This window comes from Leishmania panamensis (genome assembly GCF_000755165.1).
Source record: "Leishmania panamensis strain MHOM/PA/94/PSC-1 chromosome 2 sequence".
In the NCBI taxonomy this organism is placed as follows: domain Eukaryota; phylum Euglenozoa; class Kinetoplastea; order Trypanosomatida; family Trypanosomatidae; genus Leishmania; species Leishmania panamensis.
The window spans coordinates 177,009-198,902 of NC_025865.1; the positions used below are offsets into that span (position 1 = coordinate 177,009).

The following is a 21,894-nucleotide window of genomic DNA, read 5'->3' on the forward strand; positions in this document are numbered from 1 at the left end:
CACTACCTGGCCCCGCCGCCTTCCTCCTCCTCTCGCTTCGTCTTCCGGCGCTTCTCTTTTCATCTGTGAGTTGAGTTTCCTTATCGGCAGCCCCTGCGGCTCCACACGACCCCCGCGGTAGGCGACCTTCCGGCGCGCGTGGTACCCCAGCCCGTGACCGCCACCCGCACACAACATTCGATGTTATTCGACTTGGCGTCGCTTCAGGAAAAGGAGGACTCAAAGACGAGAGAGACCCCACACACACACACACACACTAGCTCAGCGCCGGCGGCCTGCGCCAACAGCGCGCTCGGCAGGGCCCACATCCGGCGTCTGTGGCTGCAGTGCATCCATCGTAGAGGACAGGTGCTGCATGACCGCAGCGAAGGGGTCCGCAGCGTACGCCGGCACCGTCTGCACCTTATCGAAGAGATTCAACTCCTCCTGCGCCATCGCCATGCGCTCCTCCGCGGCGGTCATATGCGGTAACATGAGTCGGCGCTGCTTTAGAAGCGTCGCCCGCCGTAGCCCCGCAGTACACTGCGATGACGGCGTGTCCTTCTTCGCTTTCTTTGTCAGCTTGCGCTTCGCATCACCGCTACCCTGAGTGGTGCGGCTACTACTCGCCCCCTTCACTTTCATAGCTGCCGCATGTCTGGCACGACCCTGACGCTGCCGCAGGGCGTCACGAATGTCCAGCGCCTCTTGACGATGCGCCTTCGTTGGCGAGTGTGTAGGCGGAGTTGCCGGCGGCGGAGAGGAGGAGAGGCCGCTCGATGGCAGCGCGTGTTCACCAGACACGTGATGAGCCTGTTGTTTTCGCGAGTTCTTTGCGCGCAGCTTCACACGCTTCGACAACTTTCCACCAGCCATGGTAATGACGCGTGTCTCCACAGATAGGTGGGTGCTACTGCACGAGTAGGAGAGATTCGATATGAAACTCCTGGCTGAGATGAGGAAAAGGCAGTGTGGAGAGCGTGTCGAAGGAGAAGCACAAACATGAGCTTGGCGTGTTAAGGTTAAGGGAGTACCAGAGCCTCACCATCACGTGCGCGCGTGCCTGTCGACGGTAAGTGTTGTACAGCAGGAATGTCCTCGGTTACGGTAACAGAGGCCACGGGGTAGGGGCGAGAAATCGAGCTCACAGTTTGCACTGACGAGACGATCGTAAGAAGGTGGAGGACAGGAAGCACGAAGGCCACCCCCATGATGTAGCAACAGCGCTGCCTATGAGCGATATCACCGTCCACCTTCCCCTTTCTCCCCTCATGACGAGTGTGCGACGCCACTACCACCACCAATCAGTGCGTGTTAGTGTGTGCCCGTGCGTATGCGTATGTCTCTACGTTGTAGCAGCAGCAGCAGTAGTAGTGGCACTTATCGAGAGAGAAAAACAAAAAGCAAACAACGCAGCGCGTTGAAGAAACGAGAGGAAGCGGAGGAGGAGGAGGGGGAGGGGGACATGCGCCTGAGCCTCCTTCGCTCTCTTCCCCTTCCCTCCCTCCCCCCCCCGCCCCACTTCCTCTCTCTCTCTCTGCGGCTGCATGCTGAGATGTGTGTTTGGCTGTTGATCTGGTGAGTAAGAGGGGTGGGGGTGGAATTTCCTCGTGGGCCTGAAGAGAGGAGCAGACGAAGAGTGAGAGCAGCAGACGCTACTGCCGTCACAGCACGCGTGGTGCCGCTAGCTATGTGGGACCGTACTTGATCACGCGGCCGTACTTCATTTCCTCCACTAGCACAAATGGCTTTGTCAGCCAGTGGCGCCGCTTTAGCAGGTCTATGCTGCGTGGTAGTGGCGATACTGCGAACCCGCATGCCAGCGCTTGCAGTTGCCGCCGTCGGTGTTCATCATCTTCGAGAGGCAATGCCGCAGCGGTGGACCGTCGTTGCGCAGCAGCGTCAGGCGTCACCAGGGTTTCCGTGGATGGCGTCGGAAAAGCCACCGCGGTGGTGGCTTTGGCTGGCGCTGCAGGGGCCAGACAGCCACGTGAGCGACGTGCCCGCGCACCGACGGAGGCTTGCGCCTGGCGCGCGAGCAACACAGGAGAGGGACCCCGCCGCAGCGACGTCCTCGGCAGAAGATAGCGACATACCATCTCCACCTCAGCCGCCTGTCGCCGTTGTGTGCGCGCCAGAGCCGAATGAAAATAAGAAGGCAGGACGTCCCCGTGCTCACCCTGGCCATCCCGCTCACCCACTCCCACCCCCGCCTCGCTGCCGCTGCCTGAGGCAGCCTCGCCTACTGCGCAGGCCCACAGCCGCGGCAATGTTCGGAGCGACACGTCGGGGTGCACATAGACGAGCCACGTACGTGGGCCCGCCATCGACGACCCCGCCGCCAATGCCGCGGAGGGCGAAGGAGGCTCACTGGCCACAGCTGTCGCACGACAAGAAGTGGTGGTACCGCAGCTGAGTCGTGACGCATGGGGGTGAGTCTGCGCGGCAGCGCAGTAAGTGGGCGGTGAAGACGGCGGAGCACGCCTAATGTGTTTGCCGCCCTCTTCTTCTTCTTCACCACGGCTGTGGCCGGCGCGGCGATGGTTGTGGCACCGACCACGCGCCCGTTCACGCTCTCTCCGCCGCTCTCGTGTCGCGCGCGCCCACTCCTCCAGCTCCTCGGTGGACAGACGGCACGGTGGATCCAGGAAGCAGTAGAGATGCGAGAGGTCGAGGCTTCGGTGAGAGGCAAGTCTCGCAGCAGAGTGTGCGCATGCACTCGGCAACTGCGCCGCGTGCACGTGAAAGAGAACGCTGAAGTAAATCCACTCGTGCGGGTGCGCTAGTAAGACGCCAACACCGTGAGATGCAGAGAGTGCTGCTGCAGCACAGCCCATCTCCGGTAGGTCGGACACCCACAGCGAGGGGGCGGCACAAGGCGTCGATGAGAAAGCCAGCACTGCACCGCCTGAGGTCGATGCAGTGCGTTCATGCCGATTATGGGCCGCTTGCTGCTGACGCCTGGGCGCAGGCTCTGCGATGGATGCCCGTTGCGGTGGTGCCGAGGGATGTGCAGAGAGGGCAGCGGTTACGCTGCTGGGCTCGTGGGAGCGATGACGTACCCGAACCATTTCATCCACGAAGGCGCGGCATGAGATGCAGTTCCAGTGATGGTGACCGACGTCTTCGTAAAGTCGGCGCGGATGAATACCTGCGGTGGCGCCGGCCTGTTTCCTGTCCAACTGCTGCTGCTGCTGGTGCCCATACAACCCTGAGAAGTCCTCTGTGCCTCCCTCGTCGTCTCCCAGCACACCCCAGCGCTCCGCAAAAGTAGTCGAACGAGTCCCTCGACCTGCCTGCTCCGCACCGCGGGACAGAGGCGAAGGGAAAAAGCACATGGCCGCAGGGGCGGCTGCGTTGATAGTCGGTGATGGGGATGACGGCGATGAAGCAGCCGCGGCGGCGTCAACAGGGGTGAAGTGCGAGACGCCTGCAGTGCTACCGACGCGTTCACATGCCCTCTCGAACACACGTGCACCTCGGCCACTGGAAGCTGGCGAATCTGTGGCGGGCTGGTCCGTGTGGGACGGCGACCGATACGCTGCCTTGTCCGCGCCATTGACAGCCTCATCCTCTTCGAGATGACCGCTCCCGGTTAGGTAGAGGCAGTAGTCGTGCAAGGAGCAGACCGTGCCACCCAGCACGTCCCCCTCCTCCACAAACGTGTCACCGTCATCTCTGATGTCGTGTGCCTTGTCAGCTGCTGCCGCCACCTGCAGCGTGTTGGTTTCATCCGCGCCTTCCTGTGCTGCACACTTTGTGCGCGGGTGCGTGCTCTCGGCGCACACCAACAGTGAGCCATCACGCGCCTCTGCGGAGGGCATTGCATCCTCACGGCTCAGCAGCATCGGCGGAAGTTGCGGCAGACCAGGTATCGCATGCAGGCATCCCACTCGCCGCAGTCGACGTACGATGTCGCTGCGTTGGGGTCGGTGCTCGAGTGGAGGCCTCGTTGCCCCCGTCGTTGGGGCTGAATCGAGCTGGCCAGACGAAGCGGCGCGGCGCCTCGGGCGATCGACGTCTCCCGAAAGGTAGTAGAGCTCGTAGGAAGGAGGGGCAGTCCACGCCAGGAGCGGTGGCGTCGGAAACTCAGACGGCATGTTTGAAGGCACTGCGGCCCGCTTGGTTCGCACGCCTTTGCCAGCGTAGCGTGCACTTGGGCTGTCCGCCATCCTTGCCGCAGGCGTCCGTGGACCCGCACGGCAACCTTGTCGACTAGCCACCATCGCGTGTGCGGCGTCTCCCGGCGAGGTATGCGATGAGCCGCTTACCTGCGACTTGTTGTGTGGACAAGAAGAGCCCTCCATGCACCACGATGATGATGACAGTAGCACCGCCTGCCACAGCTGCAGCGCGCGGCTTTCACATGTGCCCCCTGCTACCACCGCAGTCGGCGTGGCTGAGTTGAGTAACGCAGCCGCCGTGCTCAGCGTGGTTCCACAGATGTCTGCTCGGCTTTGCCGGCTTGATCGAGAGCACCGCTGGCTCGCCCTGTGGCCGCGCCTGGCCGCGCCAACTGCAGTAGCGGCAGAGGCGCCACTGCAGCCTCGTTCAGCACCGCCCCTCTGTGTGGTGAGCGTGGCGGATAGAAGTGCAGGATGAGGCTCATAGCGCACGAGGAACAGACGCCGCCAGTCATAACCCTCGCTTGAGGTGTACGGCTCTGATGACGTGCAGTCCTCCTCCTGCGCTGCAGCCGACGACAAAGCTGACCTAGCAGAAGGCGCTGACGTCTGCCGTCGTCGCTCTTGCCACAGGGAGTAGGAGGTGCTCCAGGGAAACAGGCGCTGCAACTCACTCATAAGGGAACTACATGTGACCGTCACGTCAACATCAACGACTGCTGCGCGACTGGCCTGCTTCCCATATACTTCAGCAAGAACATGTCTCCGACGCCCTCGCTGTGGTGGGTGACTCCTGATGGTACTCGGCTCAACGGTCTTCTCATGCGCACGAGCAAGGCAGCGCTGATGACGGCAACGCGGTGTGCATTCTGACCAGTTTCCCTGAAAGTAACAGAGGAGTCTGGGGGTGCCGCTGATTGTGCAGCGACCACGCCAGGAGGAAGTGGTGACGGTGATGTAGCGCTGCAGTCGACGCATCGACTTGGGCTGCGAAGCAGCAATTCACATCGAGCGTTGAAACCTGGAGAAAGTGTGAGCGGAACGCCAAGCAGACGCGACTCCCACGCGCGTCTTGTCTGTCGGGGTGTGCGTGACTGCAATAAGGCTCACTGGCGTGGGTGTGTGAGTGTGTGAGAGTAGGGGGAGGGATCAGTTGGTGTAGTGCAGCAGAAGGATGTGAAAGAGGCGAGGGGGAGGGAGAGATGAGGGAGACATGCAGGAGGGGAAGGAAAGCAAAAGCTCCAGTGTGAATGGGGCATCAGCAAGCAAAGAGGGCAAGAGAGAGAGAGAAAGAGAAGGGGATAACCCTGGAGGTACGCGGAAGGGTACACACACACACACCGTTGCGCCGTCCACAGCTAAGAGAATCAACCTCTGCTGCTGCAGTACAGGCCGTAGCTAAAAGGGGTCGAGAGTAAGAGAGAAGGGGGAGGGATTCGTGGCCAAGACGCAGACATGTCTTATGAATGCGTAGTGACGACATCCGAGGCTGTGACTCACTTCTTCCTCATATTAAAGGCGTGAGAGAGAGAGAGAGAGAGCACCTCGACGGAGTGTACACGTATGCGTGTGTGTGTGCGTATGCGGAGAAATACGCAAAAAAATATAAAACGACCCTAGAGAGGCGCATTGACGAGGTGAGTATCATCAATGGCTCTCCGCCGCGTGGTGGTGCGGCGGAGGTGGAGGAAATGGAAGCACAAAACCGCAGTACGCCACTAGAGAGAGCTCTGGTCATGACTTCCACACGCCAACATGCTCACCGCTTGCGCGCTTCTCAGGCGCCTCACTGACTCTTCCAGTAACTGCGCCACTGCTGAAGTGATGCACTTGTACGGCTGCTGCATCGCTGTAGGCACAGGGAACAGCATCGGTGTGAGCGGCAGCACCGTCACACGCGGCACACAGTAGTTCGAGAGAAGGTGCTCGGCGCTCCACATGTCCTCCGGAGCGTGAGAGGACTCGCCGCACGCACGCCGGAACGTAGATGACTGCCTCACACCCTGCAAGTACACGTGCAGACGCGCGGCATCCGCGTTGGCGCCGGCTACATCATGAAACATTGGCATCGAAGGAGCAGCTGCAGCAACAGCTGCCGCACAGTCTTTCGAAGTGCTGGGCGGGAGTAGAGCTCTGCACACGGCTTGCAGCACAGAGGACTGAAGGTGCGTGTAGTCGTCAAAGCCGCAGCGGCCACACACGACAACCACATCGGTGATGCAGCGACAGCCGCGCTGCTCGCTCCAGGCCGCCTCGGCCTCCCCCGCGTCGTCGCAGTAGTGGTGCCACAAGCGATATGCGTTGGCTACGGTGCACATCTCCAGCAGCCGGCCCACCGTCTTGTGCGACAAAATTGTCTGATCGTCGAAGGAGCCCTCGCCTGACACGAGGACGTCGCACGCGTGGAAAAGAGACCCGCGCGGGCGCCGCAGTGATAACCCCGTTGGTTGCCACATCATGGCCGCAGACACTTCTGCCGGCACCGGAAACACGTCATCGCCCCGATGTCCGCCTCGCTTCTTCACCTCGGCTACCACACCACGCCTTGATGGGCTGCTGGCCCCGCTTCCCAGCAGCTGCGCGACTCTCGGGGTTTCATACAGGCCGAGAAGACCCCCAACCACATCCGCCCCAGGTACATAGCACGCCTGCAGTACATAGCGGAAGAACCCACTCATGCCCCCCGCACCACCACCACCTGGGCTGTATAGCAGATCCGCCAGCACCGCCGCCTCTGCTCCGCTGCCCTCCACATCCGCATCAGCAGCAGCAGCAGCAGCAAGGTGCCGCCACAAACTCGCCACGACGCGTGTGGCAGCGTGTCGCATTCCTGCCTCCAGCGAGTCCAGCAGTTGCTGCTGCTGCTGCTGCTGCTGATGCGGATGTGGAGGGCTGGCGCCGCCCACCGCATTCGGGGGAGCTTCGGCCTCTGCACTACTACCCGCGTGCGATCCAGCAGGAGGGGTGCCGGTAGCTGTGGCAAACAACGAATGAGGCAGCAGCGCGTGGCGCGGCGCACACTTCTGCGGCCCAAAAGTGTGCGTCGCCCCGCGCGGGCCAACAAGCGCGTTGTCCACGTCGCAGATCAAACACACCTCCGCAACGTAGCACGCGCGCGGCGGCGCCGGTGAAGAATTCGCCGGTGGTACGGCTTGCGCAGCACCGCGCTTCGCGCCCGTCGCAGTCGGTGACGTCGCTGCCTCAGGCAAGTAGGGGAAGATGCAACGCATCTCTGCGCTGATGCGGACGCGGGTGACGTGGGCCAAGTCCTCGCCACGGAAGGGTCTCGCGAGGCGCACCTCCGTGCCGTCGTCAGCATGGCACGGAGCTGCCTGCTCATCAGCCGCTGCTGATGTTGCTGCTGCGCACACGCGCTGGGTGCCGACGTTACCGCCGTCCGTCGCGCGGGCGTGCGCGGCGTCCACAAAGATCTCCAGCCCAAGCGCTTGCAGCGCGCCAAGACCCCCGTCGTTGGTGGAACTGCCGCCGATGCCCAGGAAGAGGCGCACACCCCCGCATCCCCCCTCCTCGCTCTCGGGGGAAGCCATTTTCGGGGCCGCTTGGGCCTCCGCGTGTGCATGAGCAGCCTCAGCCATGTAGACCAGCGCGTAGCGGATAAGCTCACCTACCCCGTAGCTTGTCGTGCGACCCGGGTGCCGGTCTTGTGCACGCGCGATGCGCGGCAGCCCAGCCGCCTCTGCCATCTCGAGAACAAGCACCCGTCTCTCCACGTCACAGGCAAAGGACACCCCGTGAGAAGCTCCTGTGGCGCCTCCTGCGGCACTGCTGTCCGTCGTGACCGCAGTGCCGAGGGGGCCTATGATTGGGACGGACGCCGGCACGTACACACGCTGCAGGCGCAACGCGTTGTCCGAGGACGAGGAACCCAGTTCGGTGGCCCCCATCCTGCACGCGTGCGTTAGGGAGTAGGTAACGCTGTCCAGCAGGCCGGCACCGCCGTCGCTCATTGGTAGGTGCAGGAACCGCACCGCGTCTGCCGGAAGGGCGGAAGGGGGCTGCGCAGGAAGTAAGCTTGTGGCTAGCGGCGGTGCCACCAGATGCAGTGATGGAGACGTGGGCGATAACGTCGATACCTCCTCCGCCGGCGCCGTGACTGCTGGAAGCGCGTGGGATTGCGCTGTTGCGGAGCCGTGCGTCTTGGCCCACGCCTGCCAGTAGCCCTTCTCCACCGCCTCGCCAACTTTATCCGGGGAGAGGGTGCCCTTGAAGGTGTCGCAGGCGCACAGCACGCGCAGTGGAGAGGCACCGTCACTGTGGCGGCGACGGTGGTGCTCATGCTCTCCAGGACGTGGTGTCGCGACCAGAAGCCCTGGTCCTCGAAGCGGCGGTTGTACTGAACGACGCGGGTGCGGCGCGGGCAGGTGCACTTCGCGAGTCCTCTGTGCAAGCCCTCCTGGGGCTGGCGAGGCGATGGCACGAGCGACAGCAGGCGACGCAGCAGCAGTGGCGATAAACGACGGGTCTATCGAGGACGGACCTCCAGAGTTGTCGAGGTGGGCTGCTGCATCGCTGGCGTTGACGTCGCTCTGCCTACTGGGGTGGTTCATCTGCCCCTACGCCGCTGTGAAATGAAGGAGATGCACACACGTGCGGGAAAAGGGAGGGAGGGAAAAGTGAGCAAGTGATGGACGTGGTATAGCCGTCTGCCGACCGCAGGACGTGTGTGTGTGTGTGTGTGTGTGGCAGAAAAGTGTGGCGCGGCGCTGTTTGTTTTGGGGGGTCGAGCCACCCGAGGGGAGGGACGCGAGACGATGTGAGGCGTGTGGAGAGCGGTTCGCTGCCTCTGCCGGCCAGAAAGAATGAAGTGGATCAGCCGGATGGCGGGATGTAATGGCGGCTGAGCGAGCACAGCGAAGAAACCCCCTCGCGCTTCGATATGTGCGCCCGTGCGTGAGGATGCCACCACAGGACACGTAAGTCAACCGACAAGTGACGGCCACATCCGCTTACGCACAGAGAGAGAGAGGGGGAGAGGGAGAGAGGAGGAAAGTAACTGAGCGAGGAAAGGGGGGGGGACAGCGCTCTCTCTTCTTGCCAACCACCCGCAGTCCCATCACAGGGAAAGAAGCGACAAGTGAAAGAGCGGGGAGGCGCACCTGCGAGCGTGCGGCCAGCCGAGCTGGTTAACTGTACGTGCTGGGCGATTGCGCCAACACAAGTGTGTCAAGCTGCGGCGGTAGGGAGGAGGGGGAGCAAGGGGGTGTGATTTTCCTTCACCTTCACCCATCGCCATGGTCTCTCCCCCTCCGCTCCACGCCGCGGCACCGCTGAGAGAGAGTGGGGGGGAGAGAAAGTGCGATCGATCCTCGGAAGAGGGGAAAGGTGACGCGCGCGCAAGCACAGAGGGGGAGGAGAGGCAGGTGAAAACCCCCGAAAAGGCTTCATTGCCCACGACGCGGTTATGCATACCCTTACACCGTGTGCGTTGGCTGTGCGCAGCTGAAAACATCACCCGCGCCGCGGCAGGCCGGAAGTGCGTCAGCAGGACGAGAGAGAGAGAAAAAAAAAGAGAGAGAGCTGAAGAAAAAGCGCAAAGCACAGCCGCGTCCTGCTTGCAGTGCGGCAGCAGCAGCAGCAGCAGCAGGAGAGAGACAGCGAGTCGGGTGCGTCTCGTCCTGTGCCTGTGCGAGAGAAGAGGGAAAGTGAGAGAGAGAGAGAGAGAGACTTGCCCATATGCAGAACGTCTGTGGAGAAGAACGTGTGATGATGATGATGATGATCGTATTCCCATTGTGATCCCGTCTTACACGCCCAGATCGCCTTCACTGCCACACGATCTCCACCTCCGCCTCCTCGCTCTCCTACAGCACACCTACACAGAAAGACGGCGACAGGCAGACAAGTCGTTCCGGCGGCTCCTCTGTGGCAGAGGCACACGCCACACTCAGAAGGAGAAAACAGACAAACAAGCGGAGAGCGGCCATTTCGTATCACGCAGAGCCACGCGGGTGTGGAGGTGCGCGGATGTGTGTGTGTGTGTGTAGAGGGGAGTGTGGAGCAACGCAAGATCACCAAAGGGAGAGAGTGGCAGAGTGGCAAAGGAGAGAGGCCGTCACGAAACTCACCAACACCCTCTACTCCTCGTCCTTGTCTAGCTTCATGGCGTACGCATCAATCCTCCCCTCACGAAGCGCCTTATCCAGCTCTGCCATCGTAGGCAACTCTTCGCTCAGCTGCTTCTTGGTTGGCAGGCGGTCCTCAACACTGCGCGCCGTCGGGGCGTTACCGCCGTCTGCGTCCACTGGCTGAGCAAGAAAGCGGCGCCACTCCCTCGCTGCAGCCTCCTGACGCATCTGCTGCTCCTCCTCCGTGCCGCGCGCATACGACTTCTTCGCGTTGGTGAAGAATCGTGCCGTGGGTGTCCAGCACGGAGAGGACGCGGAAGTCAGGGCGGCAGCAACCGTCGCAGTCCGTCGCAGACACGCACCACAGTGAACGCCCTGGGCACGGGACCGAGGCTGTGGATGCCTCGTCCCGCCAGTGAGAGCCGTGAAGGGCGCCGCGGTCACCGGGGCCAGGCCTGCAGGAAAAAAAGAGACGCGGCGTGCCTGCGCTCGCGTGGTCAGGCGCAATGGCCGGCAGCGCATCGGGGGGGGGGGGGGGGGGGGGGCGGCGCCTGCTGCAGTGACTCGCAGTGACGAGGAGCTTCAAAACGATGAGAGAGGGCGTCGTCACAGCCAGCGGGAAGCAGCAGAAAATACGACAGAGACAAGAGAGGGCAACTCAAATAGAGGGGGGGAAGACTGAGAGGGGGAGGAGAAGAAGAGGGGATAGCGTGGCAGCCATGTGTGTGGTGGGGGGGGGGGGGAGGGGGGGTCGTCCCACGGAACCGCGTACCATCAGTCTCATCTGACCCTTTATCCTTCACTTTCGCAAAACTGCTGAGCCTCAACTCATCGAGGGGAGGGAGAGACATGCCTGCATGCCCACACACGGGAGCCGACACTGCCGCTCCCGGAATGGCACGCCTACACGTCCGCAGCCGAGCATGTACACGTGATGCGCAGCAGGAGAAAGACCGGGAGGAGGCATGGCTGTTCCAGAGGGGGGAGGGAGAGGGAGGGGGAGGGGGAGGCCAGTCGAGACGCCATACATCCGCCGTAAGTGTAGCCTCCCTCCTCCACCCCCCCCCCTCTCTCCGCTCTCCTCTCCTTTTGCGTCCTGCTTGGTGGAGCTTTTTCGCTCTTTCTTGTCTGTTTCGCTGCTGTTGAACAGCTTCAGCAACACGTATCCTCACCCCCCCCCACTGCTAAAACGCCCGTATGAGGAGGCCCTCCCCACATGCGCGCGTGCCCGTTGCGCTTTTTTTTTGTGGAGAAAATGAAGTGCCCCCTCCCGCGTCAGCGGAAAGGAGAAGGAAGAGAGAGCGAGGGAGAGGCCGGGGAAGAGGGGGGGAGCGGAGGGGAAAGATACGCGCAAATCGAATTCTCAGGCCGCCTTGCCCCTCCCCCACCACCACCACCATCACTGCCTGTCTCTCTGTGCTCTCGTTGCGCTGTCGGTGCCTTGCTACATCGCTGGCTGTGCCATGTGATGGTGGGGGATTATGTGAATCCGCACACACGTGCCACAGAGAAAAGAAAGTGCACGTCTCCCCTCTCCCCTCTCCTCCTCTCATCCCCTCCCCCCCCCCCCCCCCTCTCTCTCGTTCTCTCGAGGGAACAGATCGCTATTAAACATGTGGTAGAAGAGGGGGGGAGGCGGGGGGAGGAAAGGAACGACAACGAGAGAGCAGCGCTGGAGAAGCTGCATGGCAACGGTAGAGACAGAGATGTAGAGCGGCGGAGGCGTCGAGAGAGACAGAGAGAGAGGGAGAGGGGGGATGAGAGGCGGGAGGCTGACGACGACAACGACGACAATGATGAATTAAGGAAGCCGCCAAGTCATTGAAAGAGAGAGAAGCACGTACAGAGATGAATGAGAAGGAGAAAGGAAACGTGGGCAAAGAAAAGCAGCACGGGGGTGCTCATCAGGAGACAAATCGCAGGAACAAACAAACATAAAAAGCGAGGAAAGAGGCACAGAGTGACTGCCACGGCAGTACGCATCACACCCTCGCACATCACGCACGCGGGCCCCACGCCCTCTCACGCGCCTCCCCGGACCAAGTCGACAAACTGACTGCCCAGTGGTGTCCGCGTAGGATGCAGCCGGCGCTCGGACATGGATAATGTAGCGGTTGGCAGAACATCATCGCCAATGGTGTGGCGGCGACGATCGCCGTTGCTGGCATGCTGCGCTCCGCTGCTGTACAGCGGGGAGCGGGAGCGCAGAGTGGTGTAGAGGCTCTCGGCGCGTCGGAAGCTTTGGACGGGGGCCATCGACGCAGCAGCGGCGGCGTTGGTGGCCGCTGTGAGGGGTGCAGCGCAGCCCTTATTGCGCTTCGTGGGGCTCGCTGACTGAGACGACAAGGGGGCAGTCAACTTAGACGACAGGCGCAGGCGAAGATCCATGCGCCGCCGGCGTGGATTTGATGAGGTCTGCTGCGCAGTTGCCACCGCCCAGGCACCCACGCCAGAATGAGCGGCGTGTGTGCCGTAGACAACCGCAGCGTCGGAAGGATCGATCACCGTCACGTGGTGGACATCCGCCGCGGCACCAACGCAGTACGGAGCCGTAATGGCACGAGTCATAGGGGTGTCCAAGGTGGCTTCTCCAATGACCGGATGCACCGGGTACATGTGCAACGCCGTACTGACGTCCTGGCGAGCAAGCTCGGCAACCGTGCATCCACGCCCGACGGCGCGCGATGGCGCGCAGCTCTCTGGCTCCAGCCCCCACCTGCCTATGGTGAGCCCGTCGCCCCACATGAAACCGCTGCCGTTGCCGCTGCGGGGGCTGTGGCTGCCGTTATGGGGGTTGTTTAAAGCGGCGCTGTTGACCCCGAATCGAAGACACTCTTCAATGGCGCGGGTGCGGCGCTTCTGCTCGGCAAGTCGTCGCAGCAGCGCGCGCGAGTCAGCGCCCTCTGTGGTAATCGACCCCGCTACGGCACCGCCGTCCGGATGCCTCGCTTCGCTCTCTGGAGCCCCCGGCCCATGTCGGGCACTCGCCTTGTGCAACGGGCGAGTCGACACGGCTGCCTCACCCTCCGCCCCAGCGTGTCTCCGTTGCCGATGCTGTAGTGGAGAGGAGAGAAGAACATCGTGGGCGCCGTGGTCCTTGTCGGGGTCTCGGCTGGAGTTGACCTTGTTGTCTCGCAGCCGTCCGCGCTGCACGCCGCTGTCCTGCGCGCTCTTCTGGATCGTTGGCGGGGGCGGTACGGTGGTCGGCACGGTGACTGGCGCGGCGGCAGTGGTGGCAGTGGTGGCCACTAACACCTGCGAGAAGGGCTCAACAACCTCCCCGCCATCGAGAGCGTGGCCAAACGGGGGCGATGCTGGGAGTATTGTCCTCGTGTCCATGTGAGGAGTGCTGTGGCTGCGCAACTCCGTCGCAGCAGTCGGCGCCTCGTCATCTGCCTCCTTAGTAGAGACGATGGAGACAGCGGTCGTGGTGTCAAGGAAGGCGGAGCTCGTGCAGCTGCATGGAGCACAGCGTCCTCCTCTGCTGTTCACACTGTTGCTCGGACCTCTGGCGGAGACGCAGCTGCCAGACTTCCAAGCGGCACTGCTGCCCCTCCTCGCACTGGTGGCTGTCAAAGCAGACGGCATAGGCGTCGCTGACGCCTGCGGCCTCTGCCTCGCGGATACAGCACGGGTTGCCGGCACTGCAGCAGCAACAGCCCTCGACTCGGCGGCGGCGGCGCGACCTGTCCGGGCTGCCTTGGGTTTTTGGCGCCCCTTCGTTGACGCGGTGGGCAGCCCCACAGTACGTTGTGACCGCCCCAGCATACCCCTCGATGACGCCGCGCGGGAGACAGGCGCGAAGCATGACTTCGGCGTCTGCAATGTTGACGGCTCCACAGGCTTACGAACGGCAACAGCGCTCTTCTGAAGATTTTCGTCTTTGACCCCGTCACTGTCGTGCTTGCCAACCCCCCTATGTGTCTCAGCAGAGCCCTTCGTGCCGATGGTGCGGGTCGCGTTCACTGTCATGGACGGGTGCCGTGGCGACGTCGGGAACCCAGGCGAGTTCTTGCGGATAGTCAACACGTTGGCGCAGCTCGACTGCACTGGGGAACCGCCCTGCTTCAGCGGTGACGGTGTCATCGATGCGTATGGAGAGAGGGAAGCAAAAGAGATACCCTCCTTGGCTCGTGTCGGCGAGGGAGGCAATGCCGCCGCATCGGCTTGAGTTTTCCGCTCCTGTTCGACGTGGCGGTAGCCGCTCGGGCTTGGGTGGGTGTGCGTCCGCTCGAGCGGCATCGGTGTCGCCACAGCAACACGCGAAGATGAAGCAGACGAAGTGCTGCCCCCGTCGCCGCGATGCGGCACGTCGCTGCGGTAGTCGTTGCTGAGGTCGCCCGTCAGAGGAGAGGCGCTCTGCGCCCGCGCGCCCTCCACATCTGGTGGGCAGGCAGTGAGTTCGTGACTGCAGCTGCGGCTGCGACGGCGACGTGGCATACCACTGGCGGGGCCTTCTTTCATGGGGCTAGACGCCATCGTGCTCGCTAGTGGTGCCAGAAGCTGTTCGTCAGGAGTAGTGCCATCGGTGCCATCCCGCTCACTTTCGCGGCTACGCTGCTGAATACTGATGAGTTCATCGAAGCGGGCCTGCAGGTCACGCCACTCTGCATTGTTGTCGGAGCTCCAGATGGTTGCCGGGGCTGAATGGCGACGGCTGAAGATGCGCTTCGACGGTGCCGACGAGCCTGCATGAGCGTTCGTAGCAGCTGGAGAAACGGTGCAGTCACCATCGGACTCCCCTCTTGAGGGGTTGGTGGTGCCAGGGGTGAAGCCTCGTCTGTCTCCTCCACTAACGGGACCTCTTTGGCAACACCCGACCGTGGTAGCTGGGCTGTTGCCGTGCGAGCTTTCCTCGCCGCCGCCGCCGCCGCGGTACAGTGAGGCGTGAAAGCGGCTGCTTCGATACAGCAACATCGCTTTGCCGTAACTCGCCAGGCGTGCTTCGTAGGTGGCGTCCGCCGCGGCATCATCGGCCGAGTCATCACCCCAATCAACCTCCCCCTCGCCTATCGCCTCGTCGGTGACATCGCCGCCCACCATTAAGCGCCGACGTCGACTTCCCCGTCGGCGGCCTCGCCGAGGCAGACCGTCGCTGCCCATCTGACCCGACTGGCTCTGCCGCAGCTCCCTAAGCAGCTCCTCCTCCAGCAGTAGCAGCCGTGCTGCCTCCTCGGTGTCACTTTCTCGACTCTTCTCCACATGATCGACGACGACCACCTCGCTATCACGCCAGCACTCCGGCAGGTGCAGCCGCTCGTGCTGCTGCTCAAACGACAGCCACTCCTCTGGTTTCACACCCAGTGGCGTGGCACTGCGCAGTCGCTCCTCCTCATCCCGCGCCGCCGCCGCCGGGCTGGCAGCACTGGGTAAACGCAGAGGTGCCATGGGCGGACGCCGCATGGTGGGCACGGGTGGCGCACTCCAGCGGCGCCGCTGGTTTTGCTGCTGCTGCAACTCTGTCAACGATTGCGGTGGCGGTGGTGGAGCGTAGCGCTTGGCCAAGCGCTGCAGCTCCGCATCCTCGGCGGCCACCTCCTTGGCTGAGCCTACCGACGACCGCAGCGAGGACTCCGGGAAGGGATCATCGCCATTAACTTCCTCGGCCGACCGCGACGGCGAAAGGGTGAGTTGGCGGCAGGTCGTTAGTGGCGATGTCGGTTCTTGAGCCGCATCCTCGACAGCGCCGCCGCCGCCGCCTGTGGAGCCGCACCCGCTGCCAGAAAGAACCAACGGCATCAGAGGAGAAGTTGAGGAAAGGCTGGAGACGATATTTCCATCCATCACTGCCGGCCCAGCAGCGTTGCCTCCGCTGCTGTTCGCACTGACGAGCGGTATGCCGCTGCCTGACAAGCTGACGGAGGTCAGTTGGACACTGCTGCAGTGTACCACGTCACTTGCACGCGGCAAGACTACTGGTGTTGAGGAAGGCGACAATACACACGGCGCGGACAAGGGAGAAAGCACCTCCGCTGAGCCTCGGTGATGCAGTTGCTGCTGACTCGTCGACAGCAGAGAGCCGCTGGAGCTAACCACAGTCGGTGTATGTCGCGGGTGCTCTGACACGGCCTCTGCGCTGGGGGACTGGTCCGCCGGTGCCTGCTTCGTACCAGCGGCATTGCTGCTGTTGTGGCTATTGTGGCTATTGTGGCTATTGGACACAAGGTGGGGTGGCATCCACGCTATGTTGATGCCGCTCCCGCCAAGCGAGGAGTTTTGCTGCAGCGGCGCCGGTGGCTGCAGCGGCGACGTCTGACCGAAGGCGCTCCGCGCCCTCGGGGTGCCGACCCAAATTGAAGGTAGATGCGAGAGCGGCGAGAGCGACACGCTCTCCGCACTCTCGCTGAAGACGCTCATTACGGAAGAATCACCAATGTCGCTGAGGCGAAGGTTTCCGTCCCTTGCGTGCCCAGGTAGGCTGTTGGACCACGTCGGCACCCTATCGCTCTCTGCGCCGCCGCAGCAGCAACAGCAGCTGTTGAAGCTCTTGTCTGCGGCAGAGATGGTAGTGGCGGGGTACGGCGTCTGCACATCGGGTCGGGCCGGAGAAGCGGAGTCACTGCGGTCAGTGGACGACTCGCTTGCAGTACTGCTCTTCAGTCCACTCCTGGCGCTCCGCCATGCATCCCCAGGCGCGCTGGTCTCCACAGCGGTACTCACCAAGCTACACGACATGGCTTCCTCGTGCGAGGACGCTGCTTCGACAGACGCAAGCAGCGCAGCAGCTTCCGTGGCCGGGTCACCCGTGATGACATCCGCTTCAGCGACTGGATATCGCTGTGTGCCCAGCGCCCCTCCGCCACTGAAGGAGAGGGGTGAGGTGTGGGCCACCGCCGCAGCACTGCCCAGCGCCGGCGACGCTACTCCTGTGTTCCGTGGTGTGCTGCTTGTGCAGCCGGTGTTGCTCGTGAGGAGCTGCTGCTGCATGTCGGCTAACCGAGCGAGCGACAGCGGTGCCGCCGGTGTCGAGGAAGGGAAGAGTGCGAGTGGATGTGAGAGCCTAGATGGGGTCGCCTGGGTCGGCGTCGTTGCCGCTCCATCAAGCCGCACGTAGGTCGGCAACTCGAGGTGCGACGACGTCTGCGGAAGTGGTGATAGATGACCCTGGGAGGAAGGATACCCTGCCGTCGCAGCTCCTCGACTGCCGCCAATGCGCTCCAGCGCGGGCCGCATCACAACGACGGACAAAGAGAGAGTCGAGGACGCGGAGCTTTGGCTTGGCGGACGCCGCCGCGCGTTGTGGCGAATGTCAGCGAACGGGAACTCGTGCAGGGAGGACGAGACGGAAAGTACTGGCGAGGCGAGCGACACAACGGGGATCGGGGGGCCGCTCATGTGGCTGTTGTAGCTCGCAATGCCAGCGGCGGTGCCGCTGCTCCTTCCTCCGGCAACAATGCCTGGAAGGGTAATAGTGGTGTTCGGTTGCGCCAGCGGCACCCCGGCTTCTGCCGCCGCGGGACTGTAGGGGGAGAGGTGGTAGGGTGGTAACGCATACCGCGGCAGCGGGCCAGTGCTCCGAGCCGGGCCTGTCGGGGTTGGGAAAGACGAGAAAAGCGTCACACCGACCTCGTGCAGCGGGGATGGAAACGACGTACCACAGCCAGCGTTGACGCGCGCGCCCTCCAGCTGAGCGACGGCGGCGTCGACGCGCTGGAAGAGGATCTCCTGCCGGTGGAGGCAATTCTGAAAGCTCAGTGAAAACGCCTCCAAAGCGGCCGAGTTGCGAGAGTGCGGTATGGAGAGCGCTAAGCTGGTCGCGGTTGCTCGCATCGATGGGCTCGAGGTAATCGCGGCAGCGGTGGAAGCGGTGCACGTGGGCACCGGTTCGGTGGTTTCCTCCGCAGACTTCGAAAGTCGGCAACGCTGGCGCTGCGGTGAGGTGTGATCGCGGAGGCTGGGCCGCGTTGTCCCCTCCCCTGACCCGCCACGGGGCCTGCGCGCGCAAGTGCTCCGACTCTGCATCGTCGATCGTCTTTTAGCCACGCGACGAGCCCCTGGAAAGGCACCTGTGCGACGCTTACTGGAGGTCGGTGGGGTGGTGGTGGTCAATACTCTTCCCAAAGGCTCGAGTGAAGCAGGAGGGAATTGCCGATGGAAGGAGTGCAGCGTGCTCGTCGAGTGAGGTTGGACTTGCTGCTCATCAGCCTCGTGTCCAACGGGTTGCTGGGCATCTCGGCCCCCACCTCCGCTGTGGCGTGATGGGTCCTGGGAAAGACGAATTTTCTCACTCCCAACCGTCGCTCTGGCCTCAGCCTTACTCGCCTTGAGAGGCTCTGCAGCAGCTGAAGAACACAGTGCAACACACGCTAGTCCCTCCTCTGCCGCCTTCGTATGAGTACCATCGGCGCTGAGGCCCCCCACATCCTCTCTGGGCCAAGTAGAGGCAGGGGACTCCTCGGCCGACGCCGCCGGGTGGCCAATCGCCGAGGAGGACGTCAGTGGCTGCATGAGGAAAGTGGGGCTGCTCTGCCGCCTGCGATAAGCACTCGGATCGCCACCGACGGTGGAAGCACCGCGGCTTACCTTTGACCTTAACTCCAAGAGCGAAAGATGTGGAGAGAGAGGGGGGGGAGGGGGGAGGGGGAGGGAGAAGCAGCAAGCAACGAGAGGGAGAGAGAAGGATGAACAGATCAGCAGCCAGCAAAAAGCGCCCTGTGCGGATGCATCAGCCACTTGCTGTCACACACACTCGCACTCTCTTCGCTCCCTTGGCGGTTCTGACTCTTGCCCCGCGTGGCGCGTGGGGGTGGGAGAGGGAGAGAGGGGACAACGCTGGAGATATGGGGAGAGAGGGGGAGAAAAGGAAGAAAAAGGGATTCTACTGGGCACCGCAAAAGTGGAGACGGGAAGAGAGGTGGGCAAGCCAGAAAAGGGGGTGGGGGGTGTAGAGAGAAGAGGTTTCACCGACGCAAGCAACACCAGCAGGGAGGTGGTGAGAGAGGGAGTCACGCAGAGAGAGAGAGAGAGACTCTAAGCACGTACACCCTCAGACACACACCAAAGTGGAGGGCTGAAGAGCAGGAAGAATCCACGCCACGCCGAAAGAACACGAGAGGGAAAAAAGGGGGGGATATGCAGGCAGGGGAGCCAAAGGGCGGAAAAAGTGGAAGAGCACACACACACACACACACACACGCACAGAGAGAGAGAGACCGGCTTCTTTCTCTGAGAAGACACACGAGTATGAGAAAGCGGAGGAAGTGGAGACAGACAGACAGAGAGAGAGGGAGGGAGAGAGAGAGAGAGAGAGAGGGGGGAGTGTGATTGTGAGTGAGCTCCCTCAACACAAGATGAAGGAGAGCGAAAGTGGGGACCAATGGTGAAGCAGAGAGCACGGAGGGGCGAGGGCGAGGACGTATCCGTGTGTGTGTGTGTGTGTGTCTTCTTCCCAGGACCCACGTACTTCTCGCTTTTGCTCTCCTATCGCTGTCGTGCGTTCTTGTCACCGAGGCGAGGGGGGGGCGGTCACACGGAGGCGAATGGGTGCTGAGCGTCTACGCTGCCGTGCGGGGGGGGGGGGAACGAGAAGGAAAGAAGCGTACAAAGGGAAAGCACAAAGAAACAAAAGAAAAGCCCAAGAAGAGGGGGTAAAGGAGCCGCAACCAGAACGCTTCTTGAGGCGGCAGATGTACTCAATGAAGACCAGAAAAGAGGGGGAAGAGAGAGAGAGAGAAAGGGGGCCAGCAGGTGTCGGTGGTCGAGTGTGTGTGTGTGGGGGGGGGGTGCAAAAATGATGCGATCAAACCCACAGGAAAAAAAAAATGAGCCAAAAAAACGATGAAATTGCGGAGGAGGTGGGCGAAAGAGGTGGTGGGAGTCATTAGAGCAGAAGAATAAGCACGAGTGGCAGCACTGACCGCCACGCTCCTTCTCCTTTTTTTTTGCTTTTGCCTCTCCCTCGTTGGCGGCTCCCCTCCAGAGGGTGGCGACAAAGCCGATGTGGGCATGGCGTCGCGGTGAACGTCTCTGCTTGCGCGCGTACGCCAAGAGGACTCCACAGGCGGAGCACACACACACATGCATGCATGCACTCATGTGTGTTATCGTGGCACTCCGTAAGGCTCGAGCGAAACGAGTAGGGTGTCCGCCTTCAAAGCACTTCTTCCTCCTTTTTTGATTTCGCTCCAGTGGAGAGAGTTGAGGAAGTGCAGTCCGCCGTGTATTGTCAACAGCGACGCGCACTTGCTGATTTAGGATGAGAGCGTTGGTAGTCGTGGTCCCGCCGGCAGCATGGAGTTATGTCGCATGGCACCGAAGACACACACACGCACACACCGAGAGAGGGAGGAAGAGTACACGTCCCATGCAAACACACAGGGGATGCGCTAGCAGAGTGGCAACGGTGGCGGAAAAAAAATAGGAAAACGAAAGGCGCACATGCACGCAGCTTCGCGACAACGGCGATCTCCTCCCCTCTGCACAACGGTGGCCGCTCCAGCAGCCCAGCAACAGTGCCTCTGCAGTTGTCGGTTGTGTCGAGAGCTTTCACCCCCCCCCTGCTGGTAGGCGGTGGCGAGAATCCTCCGTACTCGCGCCAAAGAAGCCAAGCCGCCGCTACGCCTCTGCACGCACGCTTTGGGGGAAATAGTGAACGTGGGGAGGACCTTCCACGCGGCGCCGGCGGGGGGGGGGGGGGTCCGTGAGCGCTCAATACCGCGCGTGGCCCATCGCTGTGTCCAGATCTTGTCACTGTGGTGTCACTGCCTCTGCGGTGGATCCGCTGCAGTCAGAGAGGATTAAAGCGGTAGATGTCACTAACGTCATGCAGAGCCCGCAGCGGTGTGTCTGCGCGGAAGTTAAACGTCGTCCACGCCAACCCACGCATCTCCCTCTGACGAAGCGTCATCACGGCAATCATCGGCCACTCCGCCACCCCCCCCTGCGTGCGCGCGCACCCGGGGCACTAAAGCGAGTTGGACCTGGCCGTTTGCTGGAAGTCACCGTCAAACCAGAACACACCCGATGACGATGCAGTGCAGACAGTCGGTGACAGCGCTGCTTCTCTTCGCACCCACCACGGCCCTCACAGTCCCTTCCTCCCTCTCCTCCTCCAATGCGCCTCGGTCGGGGTTGCCCGCGCACCGTTCGAGGTTGTTAGCCTCCGACGGCAAAGTGCAGTACATCCTCACGAAGGCTTCCGTTGCGCTTAGGAGAAAAGGATAAAGACCGCTGTTGGTGCACTGAACTGTGCAGCAGCCACAGAACACTTTGCGCGCCTATTGTTCGACGCTGAGGAAGTGAGCGTCTGAGACCCTCCAGCCTCTGCTGCTGTGGACGTTGCAAGGGGTGCTCGGTGTATTGTTGCGCTTGAGCGGACCACCGTTGTGGGAGTTCGACGGAAGCATCAAGGAAGGAGCTGGAGGCACGCGACGACATTGAAGGCGCGGTGAGGCGCAGTGAGGAGTCTCCGTCGCGTACGTCATGTTCACGCTCGACAGGCGTCTGTTCCTCCACATTCGCCTCCCGGAGGGAAGCCCTGCCCGCCGAGATGGTGTGACGAGGGTTGACGCCGCAGAGGAAACCCCCTCCCTCCTACAGCGATATCTTCATTCATATGGTTCACTATGGTGCCTACAGTGCCAGCCCGAGAAGTACAGCCTCAGCCCCAGGGGATGAGAGAGAGAGAGAGAAAGAAACGGAGAGCGGAGCGACGTCGAATCCCGTTCGAACGTGTGTGTGTGTGTACGTTGAGGTGGAAAGAAGCA

At 62.2% G+C, this 21,894-nt stretch overlaps 5 protein-coding genes across 5 annotated transcripts; all 5 read right to left on the reverse strand.

Moving 5' to 3' along the window:
* Window positions 1-261: 261 nt before the first annotated feature.
* On the reverse strand, window positions 262-855 carry LPMP_020360 (hypothetical protein; the record flags this gene model as incomplete). Its single annotated transcript, XM_010699879.1, has 1 exon — window positions 262-855. One exon carries the CDS (start codon window positions 853-855, stop codon window positions 262-264), a length of 594 nt encoding a protein of 197 aa, XP_010698181.1.
* Window positions 856-1,667: 812 nt separating this feature from the next.
* Window positions 1,668-5,081, reverse strand: LPMP_020370 (hypothetical protein; the record flags this gene model as incomplete). The annotated part of the gene is made up of 1 exon (XM_010699880.1): window positions 1,668-5,081. The coding sequence occupies one exon, from the start codon at window positions 5,079-5,081 to the stop codon at window positions 1,668-1,670; it is 3,414 nt and encodes a 1,137-aa protein (XP_010698182.1).
* A 740-nt stretch (window positions 5,082-5,821) lies between these two features.
* On the reverse strand, window positions 5,822-8,671 carry LPMP_020380 (glycerate kinase, putative; the record flags this gene model as incomplete). The annotated part of the gene is made up of 1 exon (XM_010699881.1): window positions 5,822-8,671. One exon carries the CDS (start codon window positions 8,669-8,671, stop codon window positions 5,822-5,824), a length of 2,850 nt encoding a protein of 949 aa, XP_010698183.1.
* Window positions 8,672-10,198: 1,527 nt separating this feature from the next.
* Window positions 10,199-10,711, reverse strand: LPMP_020390 (hypothetical protein; the record flags this gene model as incomplete). The annotated part of the gene is made up of 1 exon (XM_010699882.1): window positions 10,199-10,711. One exon carries the CDS (start codon window positions 10,709-10,711, stop codon window positions 10,199-10,201), a length of 513 nt encoding a protein of 170 aa, XP_010698184.1.
* Window positions 10,712-12,211: 1,500 nt separating this feature from the next.
* LPMP_020400 (hypothetical protein) lies at window positions 12,212-18,151 on the reverse strand (the record flags this gene model as incomplete). The annotated part of the gene is made up of 1 exon (XM_010699883.1): window positions 12,212-18,151. One exon carries the CDS (start codon window positions 18,149-18,151, stop codon window positions 12,212-12,214), a length of 5,940 nt encoding a protein of 1,979 aa, XP_010698185.1.
* Window positions 18,152-21,894: the final 3,743 nt, after the last annotated feature.